The sequence below is a fragment of the Musa acuminata genome, chromosome BXJ2-7, assembly GCF_036884655.1.
Source record: "Musa acuminata AAA Group cultivar baxijiao chromosome BXJ2-7, Cavendish_Baxijiao_AAA, whole genome shotgun sequence".
Classification (NCBI taxonomy): domain Eukaryota; kingdom Viridiplantae; phylum Streptophyta; class Magnoliopsida; order Zingiberales; family Musaceae; genus Musa; species Musa acuminata.
The window spans coordinates 14002386-14019699 of record NC_088344.1 but is presented as its reverse complement, the minus strand read 5'-3'; the positions used below and the strand labels follow the sequence as shown (position 1 = coordinate 14019699).

Genomic DNA, 17314 nt, shown 5'->3' with positions numbered 1-17314 from the left:
GTCCAATCTTCTGACATGTTCCTCCGGCACAACATGATTTTTCCTGCTTTAATTGTCTCATCCTGATCGAAACATCCTGTGTCGCTCAAAACGTAGATTAAAACATAAACACATATCAATTGGTTTCATCATCAAAATACGAGATTCAACAGGTGCGACTTAAGCTCTCGCTTCAACGTTGCCTTCTTGCATAAAAGGTCAATGTCGGGAGGGGGATCTCCGACTCGACCACTCCGAAGCTTAAGTTAGATCGAGGTGAGTTTAAGGGTGTTCCCGGTCCGATCCTTTAGTGCTGGCCAGGGGATTGATATTTATACCTATCGTAGGGGGTCGGTCATACATAGTTTGTTAATGATCGTCGATGCATCAGGCGACACGAGTCGACTCATGCGGTTTTGCACCATGAAATGCCACCTCGTACGATTCTGGGTGGTGCGGGTACGATCATGCGTCGCTACTGAGCTCGTGCCATGCGCGCATGTGCCATGTTGACTCCGAGGTGGCTACCAGCCTCACAGAATATTGCCTATCAATCTGCACTTAGAATTCTCACCTTTCAGCACTTGTAAAGCAAACTGAATGTGATTTGCATCTTTTACAACCAGTGTCATTAGAACATACAGTCGATGAATAGCTTGCAAGAGGTATCTTGATTTAGGATTCATTTGTTCAGAAGGCTATTGTCACATTTTGTTCTTATATCGTAGATTTGGTGGGTGAACTTATTGATGTCTTCAAATACTTTTCTGATTGTTTTCATTCAAAGACAATAAAGAAATTAATCTGGTTTAAAAAATTAAATGCAGGTGGAGCAAAGTGGTATTTGATATTTTAGATGGCTGGAAGGGTGCTGAGACTGCAAGCTGTATGAGTTTTAGCAAAGGTCAAAGGTTTGTGGAAAGCCCTTGTGAAGTAATATTCACAAGAAGGACAAATCCTTGTAAAGAAGGAAACATAAGAGGCCTACTAGTGCAGATTTGAAATTTCTGGAGGGAGTAGGTGATGCTGCTTCATCAAAGAAAACTTAATTCACATCCTTCCCATGTTATTCTCTGTGAAGTTATAAGCCTTTCTTGTTTAGCTTCCTTTGCAACCCAAAACACACCTCCCACATCCAACTTTGTTGTTGGTACCTCATCAAATCATGTGGACTATCGTCTAATGAGGCAGCCACAGCATATAAAATACCCTTTTGCCCACATTAAGTCCCCCTCCAAATCTGATTCCGTCCTTTATTTTCTGAGGCAGAGTGGTTTTAGCATCACCCAAATGAAAATGATCGTCTCAGGGGAACCCAAGATTTCTCTCTCTGTGCAAGCGTGGAGAAAACTTTGAAACCCAAGTTCAGTATGTTGCAGGAGTTGCAGTTCTACCAGGCACAGATTATTCATCTGCGGTGCAAGGTTGAGTTTTGGGTGTCTTGTGTTCGGAAACATTGAGAAGCTATTGAAAGCTTTACAGAAAGATTAGTTTCTTGTCAATTAGAACCCTGATAAGAAGATTGTGTACCCATTCTATCCTTACTACGTGATTGTGGCATTTCTGTTTCCCCAGGTTCATCGGCGAACGACCTGATTCCTCGAGGGTAATAATCCCACTTAGGATTGATTCCTCATGGCTCGGCTGTGTTCTCGAGAGAGCACTCCACACCATTTGTAGCGACAGTGAAAGAGCAACCAAGGCCTAGTTGAGGCTATTCAAGGATCTGTGATGGTCAGAGTCTGAGCTTTGCCACTATGATCAGCAAGAACTCAACCGTCTTGGATTGTTCAGAGAAGAACATACGCGTTACAGGAGATTTCTTGTTCTAGGAACAGAGGATGGTCCCCAGATTTCGTGTCATGCAGATTCTGAAGTCGAAAGAGCTGCACTGCACTGCACGTAGGAGAACTTGATTTTTACAATACATTTTGTGCATAATGAGAAGAAGTTCCGAACAAAGTATAATATTCTTCCTTACAAGGAAATGATTCCAGGGCTTGAAAGAGGCATACACCTTGCTGCTTATAGCAAAATTCCTGAGTGATCGCAAAGCTTTATATCATGTCTCAAAGGACCTTCTCATGCTTTCTCTGATATCCAGATTCTTCTGCATTTGCATGCCCAAATCTTGTCACCCTTGGACAGTGTTATAGAGTTGCTTCCTCGGTTGTGGGTTAGTAAGTCCTGCTTGCTTATCTTTGGTTCTGTTCCAACATGAAATTGGAAGCGCAATCATTATCCTAACATAAAAGCCTTACGTGGATTTTTTTGTTTCTCTTTTTGACAATTGAGGTACAAAAATAAAAAGTGAAAAATTCTTGGAGAGAAACATCTTGAAAATTATATATTATGGAAGAGACTTCAGATTCCTTTATACAGATTAGTTCTCTCAGCTCTTTTAGGTTCACTGAAGCACTCCAGGATTGTAGTTGTGATTGTGTCCATCATTATTGTAATCTTGTAGGTGAACCTGCATGTTTCACAAGAACTTAACAGATGTATGGAATCAAGCTGCAAGCACTTTTAACTTTTATAGTAGCTGAGGTGGAGAACAAGTAAAGCATCAAACAATTTCTATTCACCAAGGAATGATCTCTCCACCATTAATGAACCTTTCCAGGAGGCAGAGGTTAAGAATGCTGATTTGGTTTCTCAAAGCACACAAATACCCTGGCTGAATGGATTTACTCACCGTCTCTTCCGCCACTCATACGGCATCATCAAAATTGTACTTCTGTATTTTCAATGCTTTCCACAGATATCAGGTGAAATAAATTATTCATATAATGCTTTCATCCCCAAGTGGGCTGCAAACATGACCAAAGATTTCAAATATGCCGAGTATCATCTCTGAAGTTTTGGCTTTGCATCTCAAACCAGGAAAAGAACAAAAACCATCAAAACATTACTAAGTTCTTTTCCAAAGCTAAAATATGAAAAACCTTACCACCAAAGAACGTGCAAGACGTACCACATCCTCCAATACTTAAACATCAACAATAGGATGATAAACAAAAAATATAATTACGAAATCACTGTTCCGATAGGAGATGTTCTGACGTCAATTAGAAGTGGAATGCATAAAGAGTTGTCCTTTTCAATTTTGAATATCTTTTTTTTTTTTTTTTCTGGTGACTTGATAGATTTGTGAGGTTTTGCTCAGCTGTACTCCTTTTCTCTTTTTCCTCTGCTCAACAAAGCTATCTTTTCCTTTTTTTTTGTCTTTTACAGTTCATAAATGGAAAAGTGTGGTGAATCTACTTTTCGATAAGATGCAAAAAAAGAAAACAGAGCGAAGTGAGATGAAGTGATATTTTACAATTTAGATTTCAGAATTAAGAAATCCAAAAACAAAATCCTATGAAATGATAAAGAATGCTAAAGCATAACCTGCCCTTTTTGGTGGTCGGTTCCTTCTTCCTCGGACAAAGTAAATGCCGGAGTGTTCCAGGAAGTGACAGCACATATATCAAGCAGCTTTGGTTTTGCTGTTCTTGTCCTTGGATCTCCTATAATTTCGAGATGAATTTACCAAGTCATGATTGTGTCATTGACAGCTATTTTGAACATAGTTCCGGCACATCGAACTCCAAAAGGTGGACCTATTGTGACCTTAAGAACATACCATTGCGCTGTTGGCTCTGGATTGTTTTTGTTCTTTTCACAAGTTGACAACCTCTCGCTCATTTTTTGAGCTTTTTTGTATTACTAGTTACAGTCATCTCCTGAGCATAGCCCAGCGATTCTGCTTCTTTTGTGTGTGACGCGGAGCCTGTGCAATACATACAACTTTAGAAGCTCAGGATGAAGATATATTAACATATAAATCTGGGTATTATTTGCACCAGATGTCTCTTTTAATAAGGGAGCTAAGCAGGATAAATAAAATATTGAAGGTCAAAAATTGGCAATTAAAGATCTAATGACCCTAAAATATATAAGTCTTGTTCTAGGACCATAAGACTCAAATGTGAAATCCATATAAGAATCAACTTTGTAACTCCTTCCATTCCCAGTTACCCTCATGCACAAGCACATTCCAGATGGTAGTTCCTTAACGTACTTCATATCATCTTCATTTAAAACAAGAGAGATTTTTATTGTTTATTATCATCCAATGATAAAACCAGAAACACTTCCAAATTTGAATGTTCAACAGTCATTATTGTTATCCCAACAGGGAACAATAATGGATATTAGGATTTCATTGTTGGAATTGAACTATAAAATTAACCGGATTCGATCAAGTGAAGCAAATAAAAGTATATCCAGCATAAAAAGAAAAGAATTAGAGAAAGAAGAAAATCTAGATAGATAAAGAAAAAACAAAAGCATGTGAACACTGTCTTGGGGTGAAATTTCGCTCACGATGAGTTTCAGCTAAAATCTCCAACCTAGGATATGATCATAATTATTCCCATCACACATGCATGATCGTGGAGAGGTTTGACCAAGAAAGTTTCAACAGTCGATTAGCAAAAACTGAGAACTCGAAATGAAAAATAGTTTGGAAATTATTCAAAGGCAGCCGTAGAAAATCTCTCTCAAGTAACCACTGAACCTCATGAAGAGGCCAAAGAACACAAAATAAAATCAGCTATGGTGAAAAAAAGTTGTTACGGATTATATTAGTCATGAACTAAGGAAACACTGGCTAATAGTCACAAAACTTAATTTTCTGACTGTTAAAAAGTTTAACCAATTGACTGTGCCATGTTAGAATTTGAACGAAAATGAAAAAAAAAAAATCAATTCCACTTTCTTGTCTCGGACAAATCCAACAAAATTGCAACAAAATCAGGTGCTATCTAAATCTACCCCAGCGACAAAGCCTAGTAGAGCTCAAATGAAGAATGTGATTACTCACATACACATAACAAAGCAGTTTTGTGCTAAGAGACAGATCACACCTCTTGGCAAGAAAAAGGTTCATCAAAGAATCACATGCAAGTCATATGTTAATTTTAAGCTTGTCAACAAGCAAAACTTCCGAAGAAGACTCGTGAGAAAATTTCATGTTACGTCTCATATGAATGTTTTCATAGAAGACAAAAATGAAAATGAATGGCTCGAGATGACATGGGAATGTGCTTGCTAAGGAGAACGGTAGATCGAGACAATTAATACTAATGGTATAAAAAAACAAATATCGAGACCTAAAAGAATCTTTGTTAGGAACTATGAATTAAAATATCAAATATTCTTAATTTAACTAAAGATATTATTTTATAGAAAGCTGAATGCTGATTTTGCATTAAGGGTGATTGTCATTGTACGAGTACTTCTCATTCATGGTTATCCTTTGGATTTTACATGAAAATATAATCATGCAAAATAGGGTTTAAGATGGCATGAAGAAATTTAGATTCCGGTGGGAGTCGAACACTCAAATATACTCGATCAGTACACAACAAACAGATCAAGGGGAAGAAGAAAAGAGGAACAAATAGGGTGGATGGTCACCTGCAGCTTCCATCGTCGACGCCTCCAGCGAAGGACAAAGACGCGCACACTTCGCTCTCTTCGACCGGGAAGGGAGCACGACCTGAGAACTCACCCGCCGCGTTGCACACCGTCGCGTGCTTCCAGCCCATCAAGCAACGATTTTGGGAGTTATTTGGCTTATATTAAACTAATATTTTATTACTATAATATATATATATATATATATATATGTTCTTCCTTTAAATATTGAACTAAAAAAACATTGCTCGTCAATAAATCACCATAACAGATGCATTCTATCATGTGCAAAAAATGTTGACGGCCTAATTATTTCTTATTCCCTCGTGGCATCACGGGCGGCCACCCTTCTCGTACGGTGTCGTGGGAGACCAAACTGCCACTCCACCTTCTCTTTAATTTGGTGGATTCTTCATGTGTTTTTTGGTCAACTTGGAGGATATGACAGTCTTTTTACGGCGCAATTGCGTCCTCGAATGCCGCTCCTTACACGTCGAATCCGACCGCCCCGATTAATAACCTGACCCGGGAAAACCGGAAGAAAAGAAAGTTCGCAAACCGGTTCGAAATACAAATTATATTCCAACCCAAGACGCGGGATCTACCTTCCTTGCGATGCATCATGGGTTAATTTTCTGAAGGCCCCACAGCTTTGTCCAATAACAGAGAAGGTGATCTATCGGGTGGAAAATACGAACCCGAAATATGGGTTACGATTTCGATCGCGAGGAGCTGATTTGGCACACATCACGAGACGATCCGGCCCGACCTCGCCCCTTGATGCGCGCCACGGCAGCATTTCTTGTCGTAAATACGTAGCATCACTCAAGTGTGAACGGTTTGGTTGATCATTTCTTGGAGCGCCGGTTTGGTTTCTTCAGGGGAACGGCTTAAAGACTGGTGGTCGAGTGCTGTCCATATCCATCCCTTCGCCGTCTCTTCCAGTCCACCGCCGTCCTCCGGAGCTTCTCCACGGTCGACCGGTTCTCCGAAAGCCTTTCCTTGTGGGCGAAACCTTCGAGATCATCTTTTGTCGGCCCTTCTTTGCGCTATCGAGGTAAAAGCGTACCTATCGCTCCTTCTAATCGTCGTCTTTTGTTTGTTTCAAACGTTGGTGCTAATGCTTCGATTCCAGGGTTGAATCTTGGTTTGGACCTGAAATTCTTGCCGATCGCTTTTTTTCTCTTTTGCTTCTACTCCTGTCATTTCTTTTCTTGGTTAGTTGATGTCTTTTACTGACGTTGTTCCTGATTTGGGGCTTATACTCGCTGAGTTGATAGGAATTCACACCACGGCGAGTGAAGATTATGAGTAATATGCCTGTCACGGATAAGTTCCTAATCAGAGCCAAAAAGACCAAACTTGGCATATCTCAATCAATTTCATCCTTCTACTGCACTTGGGTACCACAGATCTTTGATCCTGAAACCCTTGGTTCATCCTTACCAAACTCGCGTTTGAGTTTGTAGGCTTTAGTTATTGTTGTTGCAATGAGTTGTGATAACAAGGCTATTTTGGCTTCTGCTAGCAGTCCAATTATTGTCGAGACCACTGGTATGGGTGTTGGTACTATGTTGGCTTTGGCAGGCGCTACTCCTGTGTAATCATGAAACATCGTTATTGGAAAATAACGTACCTCGTTTAACTCTGGTTAGCAGGAGTGACATTTAAGGACTTGATTGCACACTCATGGTCTCATGCCACACAGAAAGAAAACGTAAATTTAATTGCTCCGACAAGCCAGGTTCATCCATCTATGGAAAGTAAAAGAAAAAGAACCATCGACACTTACACAATTTGATTAAGAATAAATTATGAAGAGTTCTATTATGATGAGTTTCACTACTGTTGCTCCATGTCCTGTCTCTTCTACGAACATGCTTGACTGTTATAGCTGGTGAACATGACTGTGAAACTGGATGTCTTGGGTGACATGATATCATCTGATTCAATCCTTCTTTGACACCTCATGTATTGCTTATGAATGATATTGCAATTATTCTCATCCTTATGTACACAAAACTTTGTAGAGTGTGGTGCTTTAGTTTAATCCAATACCAAGGTCATGTTGCTTTGGATTTTCATGTTCTATCGTCCAGTCCAGTGGCTTATGCTTTACATTTTCTGCATATGTTGTGGTCATGCCAATTTTGTGCCTCTTTGTTGTTGGGTATGCTGTCTTTATCCTATTCTATTACTGAAATACCTTAATCATTAGTAAGGCTTCATATTCAAGCATAATGCAAGTTTAGTATCTTATTAGTATCATCAGTTTCATAGTTCCCTTTGTGATATGCGCCTTGCTGTGGTCAATAACTCTAACTGCTTTTCTGTGCAGGGCCCTGACAAGTCTTGGATATATCTCTGCTGATGTTCAATATCCTATAGATGGTCAGATCATGGTAGTTAATAGTTATTAGTCTTTGTAATACATGATATGCAAGATGTTTGACTTTGGTTACAAAGCACAATACATGGATGGCCAGAGAGAAAATTTTTTGAGGTGTGTTAGTTATAGCAGATGCCTTAATTTAAATGTTTCTGTCATTGTATGGCTGCTTAACGATCTCAATTTGTTGCTATTATTAAGTTGATGAGTTTTTTAATTGTGTACAATTAATAATTTCTTTTGCATATAATATTCTATTTAAAAAAAAGCTTCCTTATATTTTTTATTTTGCTGAAAGTGGATCTGATACATACATTAATGTTAAAATATCATCGTGCAGCTAAACACAATTGGGAGTGAAGGCTTTTTTATGTTTCCTTTTACATGTTTATTTATGAAAAAAGTATGTAAAACTGGTATAGTTCTCATGATAATTCTAATTATTTAACTGAGCATAAGAATTTTTCCCCACTTATTGAATTCGTTTTTAATGGTTATACCATAGTATCTTGATCCTTTTTTTTCCCTTAAAGTTGTCTTAGTGCATCCGTTCTAGGGGTTACATGTTTTTTATGCAGTTTTCATGTGCTGGATTCTTTCTATCCATGAAACATTGTTGTGTATGTTAATCTTCATCATAAGTTGTTAATATTTATAAAGTAGTGTGATCTGTCTCGAATAATAAGTTTGACCAAGAACTTTGCACTACACTCTGGCTTTCTTGTGTGAATGAAAGAGGAAGTGGTATCGTTTTTGTGATCCATGAACTCAACAAAGGTGGTCCGAATTCTATGATTCCTGTAGTTTGGGAAATTGATTGTGCAAATAGGTGAATATGTATGATTTGTTGTAGAGGAGCCAAATTCTTGAGCAGATGCATTTGCGCTAAAGAAGGATCGATTTCAACAAAAGTTGAAATTTTTGTTTAGTTAACTTTTCTGTGGCAACTTAACAGTATGTACTTGTTATTAGACATGAATCTATTTGTCTCCTTGGCTTTGTCCTACTGAATACACATTTGATTTTGATTCATAGACTGGAAGAATCAAGCCCTAGATTGTCCCATGCTTCTGACACAGAGAGAATGAATAGATGCACATTCAATGTTGAGGGGCATGGTCGAGGATCAAAGAGCACATCAAGATCCTTGAAGGGAGGAGTGAGAAAAGGACCTGAAGGACTTAAATTTCTTGGTCGGTCATTTCGGTTTGGTGCTTCTAGGGAAGTTTTTCCAGAAGATCTGAAGGTTTCTGAGAAGAAGATTTTTGATCCTCAAGATAAATTTCTTATCCTGATGAACAGGCTTTTTGTAATATCATGTATTCTTGCAGTATCAGTGGATCCTTTATTTTTTTATCTTCCCATAAAAGATGAAAATGAAAAATCAACTTGCCTTGGTATAGACCGGAAGTTAGCGATTGCATCAACTACAGTGCGGACAATCATTGATTGTTTCTATCTTATTCGTATGGCTCTTCAATTTCGTACTGCTTACATTGCTCCATCAACCCGGGTTTTTGGCAGAGGTGAACTTGTTATCGACCCAGCACAGATTGCAAAGCAATACTTAAGAAGCAACTTTATTGTTGACTTTCTCTCAGTCCTGCCACTTCCACAGGTCTGTTGTGTTCTTATGTAGTTATCTGGATATCTTGATTTTATATAAGTCATGTTTCTCTTTGTTCACTATTACTATGAGGAAATAATCTCTCCTTCTAATTAATTTTACACTATTGATACCAGATTGCATTATTGTTTATGTGTAGAAATATGGTGTATGGTAGCTTGATCTTAATGATGTATCTCTGAATGGTGCCTAAGCCTTCTTAATTTTGATACTTAGAAAACCAGAAGCATAGTCAAGAATATCTTGCATATTTCTAGCAACTTAAGATTAACATAATACACATACTAATTGCATCAGCCAAACAAATATTAATTGTAGAAAATAGATAATGCGCATGAATTTGCAAAGGCTAAAGAACTTGGCAGAAACTTAAAGGCTTAGCTTTAGGTAGAATTAATCTAAACTAATGGTTGTGTCATATATATATATATACACCCTTAGTGTCTTACTTTGCATATAAGAGCAAACTCAGGACTTCTAATATTTTAGTTGATTTCTCTAGTTGTGGTTTAAAATATCAAATCTGTTAATACATATGTTGGTTGGTAAATTTCTCTATTTTGCTTCTTTGCTCTTGTTCTATAAATTCACTGCCCAAATTTTTGGCCTTTCGTCTAATTTATGTAAAATGATCTCTGTCTAAATAATTACATGCAGATTGTAGTTTGGAGGTTCCTTCACAGATCTAAAGGATCAGATGTGTTGGCTACAAAAAATGCGTTGTTTGCCATTGTTCTGCTTCAGTATATTCCTAGATTGTCTCGCATTCTTCCTCTAACATCAGAACTAAAGAGGACTGCTGGTGTCTTTGCGGAAAGTGCTTGGGCCGGTGCTGCATATTATTTATTGTGGTATATGCTAGCTTGTCATGTAAGTATTCCACTTTGGTTTAGCAACCTGATTAATTGATGTTACTTTCTTGATTTGTTTACCTTTGCTGTAGATCAACTAAAGAGTGTTCTTATGTGAGCATGCCTTAAGTTGCTAAACTATAGTTAGGAATTTGTCCTTTCTCTTTTCTTTTTTTTTGCTTAAATAGCAAGACAATGATTTGGATCTTGGTCTATTATTGATACCAGTTGGTGGACGGACTGGTATAGTACATCTAAACGATCACATCTGTAATGTTGATATACATGTCGATTCAGGTGTTAAATCTTTTGTGATACTAATAGTTATTTGTATGCCTTTTTCTTTTCTTTCTTATTTTTGTTTGCTCTTAGGCTTTGTGTATGTCTTTTTTTCCTTTCCATTTTTGTTCTCTATCAAGCTTGTTGGGATATTGGTTTTCACACTGCCGTCTCAGCATTTTCTGGTGCATAGATTTGGCTACACTTGGAAGTGTATGGTTGGATTTTAACTCATCCAGCCTGACAAATTTCTAGGTCTCATATTGTGTAAATCTACATCATATAGTATTGTGTGCATAATGCTGTTTTTATACTTGTTTGTGTTTGTGCAGGTTGTCGGTGCTTTCTGGTACGTGCTGGCTGTTGAGCGTGAAGATGATTGTTGGCATGCAGTTTGTAAAACAAAAAATGACATATGTAACGCAAATTTCTTGTATTGTGGCAATGAACATATTGATGGTTATGACAAGTGGCAGAATGTCAGTGCACAAGTTCTTCAAGATTTATGTTTACCTCATGATGACAATTCGTTCTTCAGTTTTGGAATTTTTGAGCAGTCCTTGAATTCTAATATTGTTGCATCAAAAGAATTCTGTATCAAGCTTGCCTATTGTTTCTGGTGGGGTCTGCAGAATTTAAGGTAATGCTCTTTTTTGTCACTGTTGTTGCCTATATTATTGGTCCCTCACTATTAATCTGTCTGTAGTTAAATTTATACAAGGTGCTTGTAAGTTCATCTACTTGTATGCTCTGTGCAACTAAAAGTTGCAAATTATTGATTCGTCTTTTTTATCGTCTTAAGATATAGACGCTCAAAGAAGTAACCTGATTTTTTTTGTCAATCTGAGAAACATATTTTATGTTCTTTTCCACTAATGTTCTTGACATTTTGGTATTTAATTGTGTACTAAAGTTATGTTGATCCTTGTGGGAGTGTCAATAAACTTTTCTGGTTTGAACCTAGCCATATTTTTCCAACATATGACATTAATCTGAAATATGGCATGTGATATTGTTATACATCTCTTTCTTCATCTTGGTTTCTGTTGTAGGTTTGGTATTAAATTTGTAGTGAAGGAAACATAATCTTTCCAGACTTGTTGGAAAATAGACATTAGGTAATCTTGCATGTGCAAATAGTTAAGAGAAGTTTCTTGCAAACTTCTCTTACTTGTCAATAGATTTAGTTGACCCTCTTTTAAAAGGTACATAGCATAGACATGTCAATAGATTTAGAGTTACCAATTTGTTTGTAAGTGTACTATGGTTAGCCACCTTATTTGTTCCCATACTGATGGTGTTGCTAGTGATGCATTTTATAAAAGTTGCCAATATCTTATCCTCATGAATTACCTTGTTATTGTTCATTGCATTATGGTTGGCCATGGAGATTCTTGTTTGAAACTACAGAACCTAGGTTGCAATCCATGCTAATTGTGACAATATGTTAATTCATGATCAACAGTAACTTGATCATTGCAATAGCCTATTTAATGGCCAGCCCTTGTACACCAGATGTTTGTTTTATAGTCCATTTTCTCACTCTACCATCTATTTTTATCTATCATCTTTTTTAATTCATGTTTCTTCTTTTAAGCATCTTCATTCATTTAATGATCTTGCTGTTTGTTTAACTGAAGTCCCTCTAACCAGATTCATCCATACAATATTTATAGGATCTTATTGATATTTGGATATGATTGTAAGCCTATAGTCTGTTCAGATTCTGATGTTAAAACTGTTGTGCCATAGTATAGTTAATACTTGAATTCTTAACTGCAATCGCTGTTTCTCAATTTTTTCGTACTGTACACTGTGATGCTGAAGACTGTGTGTGGAAAGGCTATACACAAGTTTTAACACAAGAAAGCTTCTGAAATGTAACTGATATTCCCAGGTTTTTTTCATTAGAAAGCTGTAGATATAATTCCTGAGCATTGCCAAATTGCTAACCAGCTAGACTTTGTAGTCAACAGTTAGTGCGTGCAATGGTGGAAACGAAAATTTGTCCTGTCTCAGTTTACCAACATGTCCTTTTTCTTTAGTGGAAATTATTTTATCTGCTTACTATTAACATTATTATTATTGGTTTTGACCTGATTTTTCGGTTACTAATTTGTTTCCTGGCCCTTCATCCTCATTTTAAACTGCTTCCGGCCTTCTTTTTCATTTTTGATCTGTCTTAGATTAGTGAATTGTGAGGTCATTGTCAGTGCGGTACTTAGATATACATTACTTAATTATTTATCATATTGGAACCAAATAGTAATTTGAGAATGATAAGGTCTTTCACATGCCACGTATGAAACCTTTTTGTGCTTGCTGATATTTGGCTATATAACCTTTTCACATCATATATGCAACAGTACCCTCGGCCAAGGTCTTCAAACGAGTACTTATCTTGGGGAGGTTATCTTCTCAATTGCAATTGCCGTACTTGGACTTGTTCTATTTGCCCTCCTTATAGGTAACATGCAGGTAAAGTTGGCAATGTTGGTTTTTCTTTGGCCTTTTATTTGCATTGACCATCAAATTTTCCTTTTTCTCTCTTGGTAGCTTTTAGAAAAGTGGAACTGCGTTATCTGATATCTGTACTATTATTCCAGACATATCTTCAGTCAATGGCAATACGGCTCGAAGAGATGAGAGTTAAAAGGCGTGACTCGGAGCTATGGATGCACCATCGGATGTTGCCATCAGATCTCAGAGAACGTGTTAGACGATATGATCAGTATAAGTGGTTGGAGACAAGAGGAGTGGATGAAGAAGGCTTGGTTCAGAGCCTTCCCAAGGACCTTAGGCGAGATATCAAACGACATCTCTGTTTGGCATTGGTTAAGAGGGTAGGTTTGTCTGTCTGATAATTGGTAATTTCCTATCACCAAGATACTTGAAATTTATAGACTTGGACTCCTTTCTCGGTCTGCAGGTCCCTCTGTTCGAGAATCTGGATGAACGATTGCTGGATGCAATTTGTGAGCGACTAAAACCCACTCTCTTTACAGAGAATACATATATTCTGAGGGAGGGAGATCCGGTCGATGAGATGCTCTTCATCATTCGTGGACGACTGGAGAGTATAACCACTGACGGTGGACGAAGTGGGTTCTTCAATAGAAGTTTTCTGAAAGAGCGTGATTTCTGTGGCGAGGAGCTGTTGACCTGGGCTTTGGATCCCAAGTCCGGTGGTAATCTTCCAACTTCGACTAGGACAGTGAAGGCCCTGAAGGAGGTCGAAGCTTTCGCGTTAAACGCCGATGAACTAAAATTCGTGGCAGGCCAGTTCAGGCGACTCCATAGCAGGCAAGTTCAGCATACATTTCGCTTCTACTCGCAGCTGTGGAGGACGTGGGCAGCTTGCTTTATCCAAGCCGCATGGCGGCGCCATGCCAGGAGGAAGATGGTGGATCTCCAACAGCGGGAAGAGGAGGCAGGACTCAGAAACAACTTTGTCGGGGGCACAACGAGCCTCGGTGCAGCCATCTATGCATCACGATTTGCAGCTAACGCCCTCCGAAGTGTGCATCGGCTCCGGAACCGTAGTGTTAGGGAGCTGGTGAGATTGCAAAAGCCACCTGAGCCTGATTTCACAGCCGACGATGCGGATTAAAATCCCAAGTCCCCCACAGTTGTGAACTGTAGGACATGCCTGCTTAAGTGTTAAAACTTCACTTGTAATTGATCGTGACCAAAAATCGGAGCCCATGATGGAATCCTATTTTTTTCATTGCTACTTATTTGGCATATTTAGAATGGGGGAAGGGGTATATACTGGACCAAGAAATAGTGGCTACACTTGCTATTAAACACATGAAGCCGTGTGAAATATATTCACTCAATTTGTACAACTCTAATTTGCATTAGAATGCCATCTGTATTGACTTGCAAGGCTGGGCTTACTGAAATCAAGTTGTTTTGTCTCGGTCATACAACTTGAGAAACTCCCTGGACCAGCCGTTTGAGAAATGACATGTCCTTGTGGTGCTTCATTTTTCTTGGCCATGACGTCTCTCTCGATCCATCCGAATGCTTTATTATATTCAATGGAAAAGAAAAGAAGAATGCAAAAGACGAAACCTCAAAAAGTCTTTCTTAACCCCATTGCATGCATGGTTGGATGGTGACATGTTCGAGTGCATCATGCATGGTTGTCGATCCCACGTCCTCGGATGCCATTGCGTGCCATGGATTCCCCAGCTCCCAAGCACCATCACCATGATGGCCACCGAGATCACGTCCTCATCATAAGCCACCTCGTCTTCGAACACATCCCATGAAGTCCGGATCCGTGATTGTGTCAAACACCATCTTTGACCCACTCTAGCATTGGATTCCCCCTGGTCTTTCCATAACTTAATTTGGTCAACAAGCCAAGCCGTGTTGGATTGGTGAGTGCATGCATACAGAGATCCTTCTTAATGTTGATAATATACATAAATAAATAAATAAAATCATCATCATCTTAATCCAAAAGTTTAAACTCGTAAAAAAATTATATATGATCTCTTCATTTTTTTTTATAGTCTTAATACTCATGTCTGGATGCCACCTCAAACCCAATACGAAGCTCGAAACCAAATTAAAATATATATATATATTCCATTTAGATACCACCTTAATTTTTTTTTTTATCATGATCTCCATCTAGAGGATTAAGACAGAAGATGAAACATGACTTAATCTGTATTCTTAACCCTTTAAATCATTTTAAGACACCATGAATAATAATACTACGAAAGAATTTCATTTGAATGTTGCAAAGATAGAACTGTAAATAAAAGATTAAATGTAATTTTACGGAAGATAAACGATTAATGAATGAAAAAGGTATCAAATTTTTGATGGGAAAACATCTCGATCACTTGTTCTATATGCTTCTACTTGAAACAATGGAAGTGGGGTTCCAAAGCTACCACCACTAGGTCTTGCCCTCGTAACACTTCCATCTGTATCTTGAATCCATCGACTGCAATCCAAAATTTAGGGATGAACGACGAATGGAATGCGTTGCATGTTTGATCGCGCCACCGACGTTGCAATCGATTACTTAATTGAATTCCTACATCTAATCAACGCATGAGGGGCAATTTTTCTTCGCATGATCAGCATTAAAAGGAAATTACAGGCATTAGACATAATCTATTCCAAAAGTAGTTGGCAATACTCCATCAGAGTTTGTCATTGACATAGATTAATTTAAAGATGAAGCGGGCCTGATAGGCAAAGGGTGACGTGGTAATACGTGTCGATTGTTGGATGTCACGTTGGTCATACGTAACTAACATGTGATAATCAAATCATGAGACACGTAAGCACCACGAGAGGTTCAAGCGTCGTGTCATGATTCAACCTGAAACGATGTACGTTCCCCCCACCCCTCGATTGTTGGTGATCTCGAGTGTAATCATCTCCAGCATCACTTATAAAAGGGATGCACAAATATAACCTAAAAAATTATCACAAGGAAGCCAATCCAAATTGATTTCCATGAGCCACCACTCCATGTATATGATATCCAAAACTTGATTTCACATGTCATAATACTAATCTATGAATGTGTTCTAATAGAGTCAAATTTGGAGATGATACATGAATCATTCATGTGATATTTCAATTTAGTCCTATCTTGAAAATAAAGAGTATATAAAAAATCTACAATTAATGGATCAATTCTCCTATCAGCATCTTGTGATAATCTAATATTATGTGGGCATATCTGAAATTAACAATGATTGAGTTACTTTTTGTTATGATTTTTTTTGTAGCTTTTATGTTTCAGAATTAATAGTGAATTAAGGTATCAAGTTCCCAAAGTATATTATCCAAAGCAACATTATTGGTACAACTCATAATCTCTCATAGAAATCAAATCAGCACTTGAGATTAGTAATTTCCTTTTTAGCTCCTCAGTTCAGTCCTCCTCATTGATACTAATATAAGAGTTGGATAAATCTATTATCATTAACTTAGTCTGAAACATTCTTTATCTTATATTAGAGTTTGATTTCGAGTCAAGTTGATCGTCGACCAGAACATCAATCGTACATCATTAGTAGGAGGAATATGGACTTCCATGGAATCCTTCCTTTCCCTGAATGAGAAAGCATCATTCACAGGACAAAGCCATGCAGCTTAACAGTGGTGCTGGAAACTTCGATCAGTCATCCACAGAATGCCAGCAGCACAACGCCAAGAACACCGAAGGCCATTATGCGCAAACCTCCACCTGATACGCTCCGCATGACTATGTCTGACACCTACAGCGGCAGATTGAAGCTGAGAGCAGTGGAGGTCATCACTGGTTCTGGTTCAATGGAAGTGCACAGAAAACCAACGTCAGGTGGACTGTGGGAATATGAAGGATCACCCCATGCTAGTTTTGGCCAATAATGGATGCTGCAGGAATCAGAAACAGCGGCAGAAACAGCGGCAGCAGCAGCGGCATGAGAAGTCTTGTCTGTTTGACTTGGCTTGCAGTGAGAACTTGTTCGAGGGAAGTGGAGGCTCTTCTCACGTCGGCCAGGAGGTTCATGCAGCTATCCCTTACTTGTTGTCGTCTTCCCTGAGACTCCATGCAGCATATGCACAGGTTTCCTTCCTTTAGGCAGCAGGGCATGGGTCTGCACTGTCTCCGCCCCACAAGGTTCCAAAGCCATGCAGTAGTTGACTGCAACACATGCAGCGGATATATACATATGTATGTATCTGGGTTTGGTGCATTGC

The 17314-nt window shown here is 38.4% G+C and overlaps 1 protein-coding gene and 1 long non-coding RNA gene across 3 annotated transcripts; one reads left to right on the top strand and one right to left on the bottom strand.

Annotated features, from left to right (window-relative positions):
• Nucleotides 1-1987: 1987 nt before the first annotated feature.
• LOC135616172 (uncharacterized) lies at nt 1988-5580 on the bottom strand. Its single transcript, XR_010488289.1, has 3 exons — nt 5446-5580; nt 3608-3754; nt 1988-3491 (listed from the first exon to the last, which is right to left on the bottom strand). It is a non-coding gene; the product is annotated as an uncharacterized LOC135616172 (long non-coding RNA).
• A 727-nt stretch (nt 5581-6307) lies between these two features.
• On the top strand, nt 6308-14439 carry LOC135617304 (probable cyclic nucleotide-gated ion channel 5). Of its 2 annotated transcripts, none has more exons than XM_065117375.1 (8): nt 6308-6502; nt 7784-7948; nt 8870-9452; nt 10119-10331; nt 10924-11231; nt 12958-13069; nt 13198-13434; nt 13521-14439. In XM_065117375.1, exons 2-8 carry the CDS (start codon nt 7878-7880, stop codon nt 14199-14201), a joined length of 2205 nt encoding a protein of 734 aa, XP_064973447.1. In that variant the 5' UTR covers nt 6308-6502; nt 7784-7877; the 3' UTR covers nt 14202-14439. The 2 variants fall into 2 exon arrangements, with proteins under 2 accessions (XP_064973447.1, XP_064973448.1); XM_065117376.1 differs by having other exon boundaries at nt 6362-6502; nt 9359-9452.
• Nucleotides 14440-17314: the final 2875 nt, after the last annotated feature.

Coding starts and splice junctions, on each gene's coding strand:
- LOC135617304 (XM_065117375.1), top strand. CDS start 7,878: ATGATATGCAAGATGTTTGACTTTGGTTACAAAGCACAATACATGGAT. Junction 9,453..10,118: donor CAGTCCTGCCACTTCCACAG/GTCTGTTGTGTT, acceptor AATTACATGCAG/ATTGTAGTTTGGAGGTTCCT. Junction 11,232..12,957: donor TGGGGTCTGCAGAATTTAAG/GTAATGCTCTTT, acceptor TATATGCAACAG/TACCCTCGGCCAAGGTCTTC.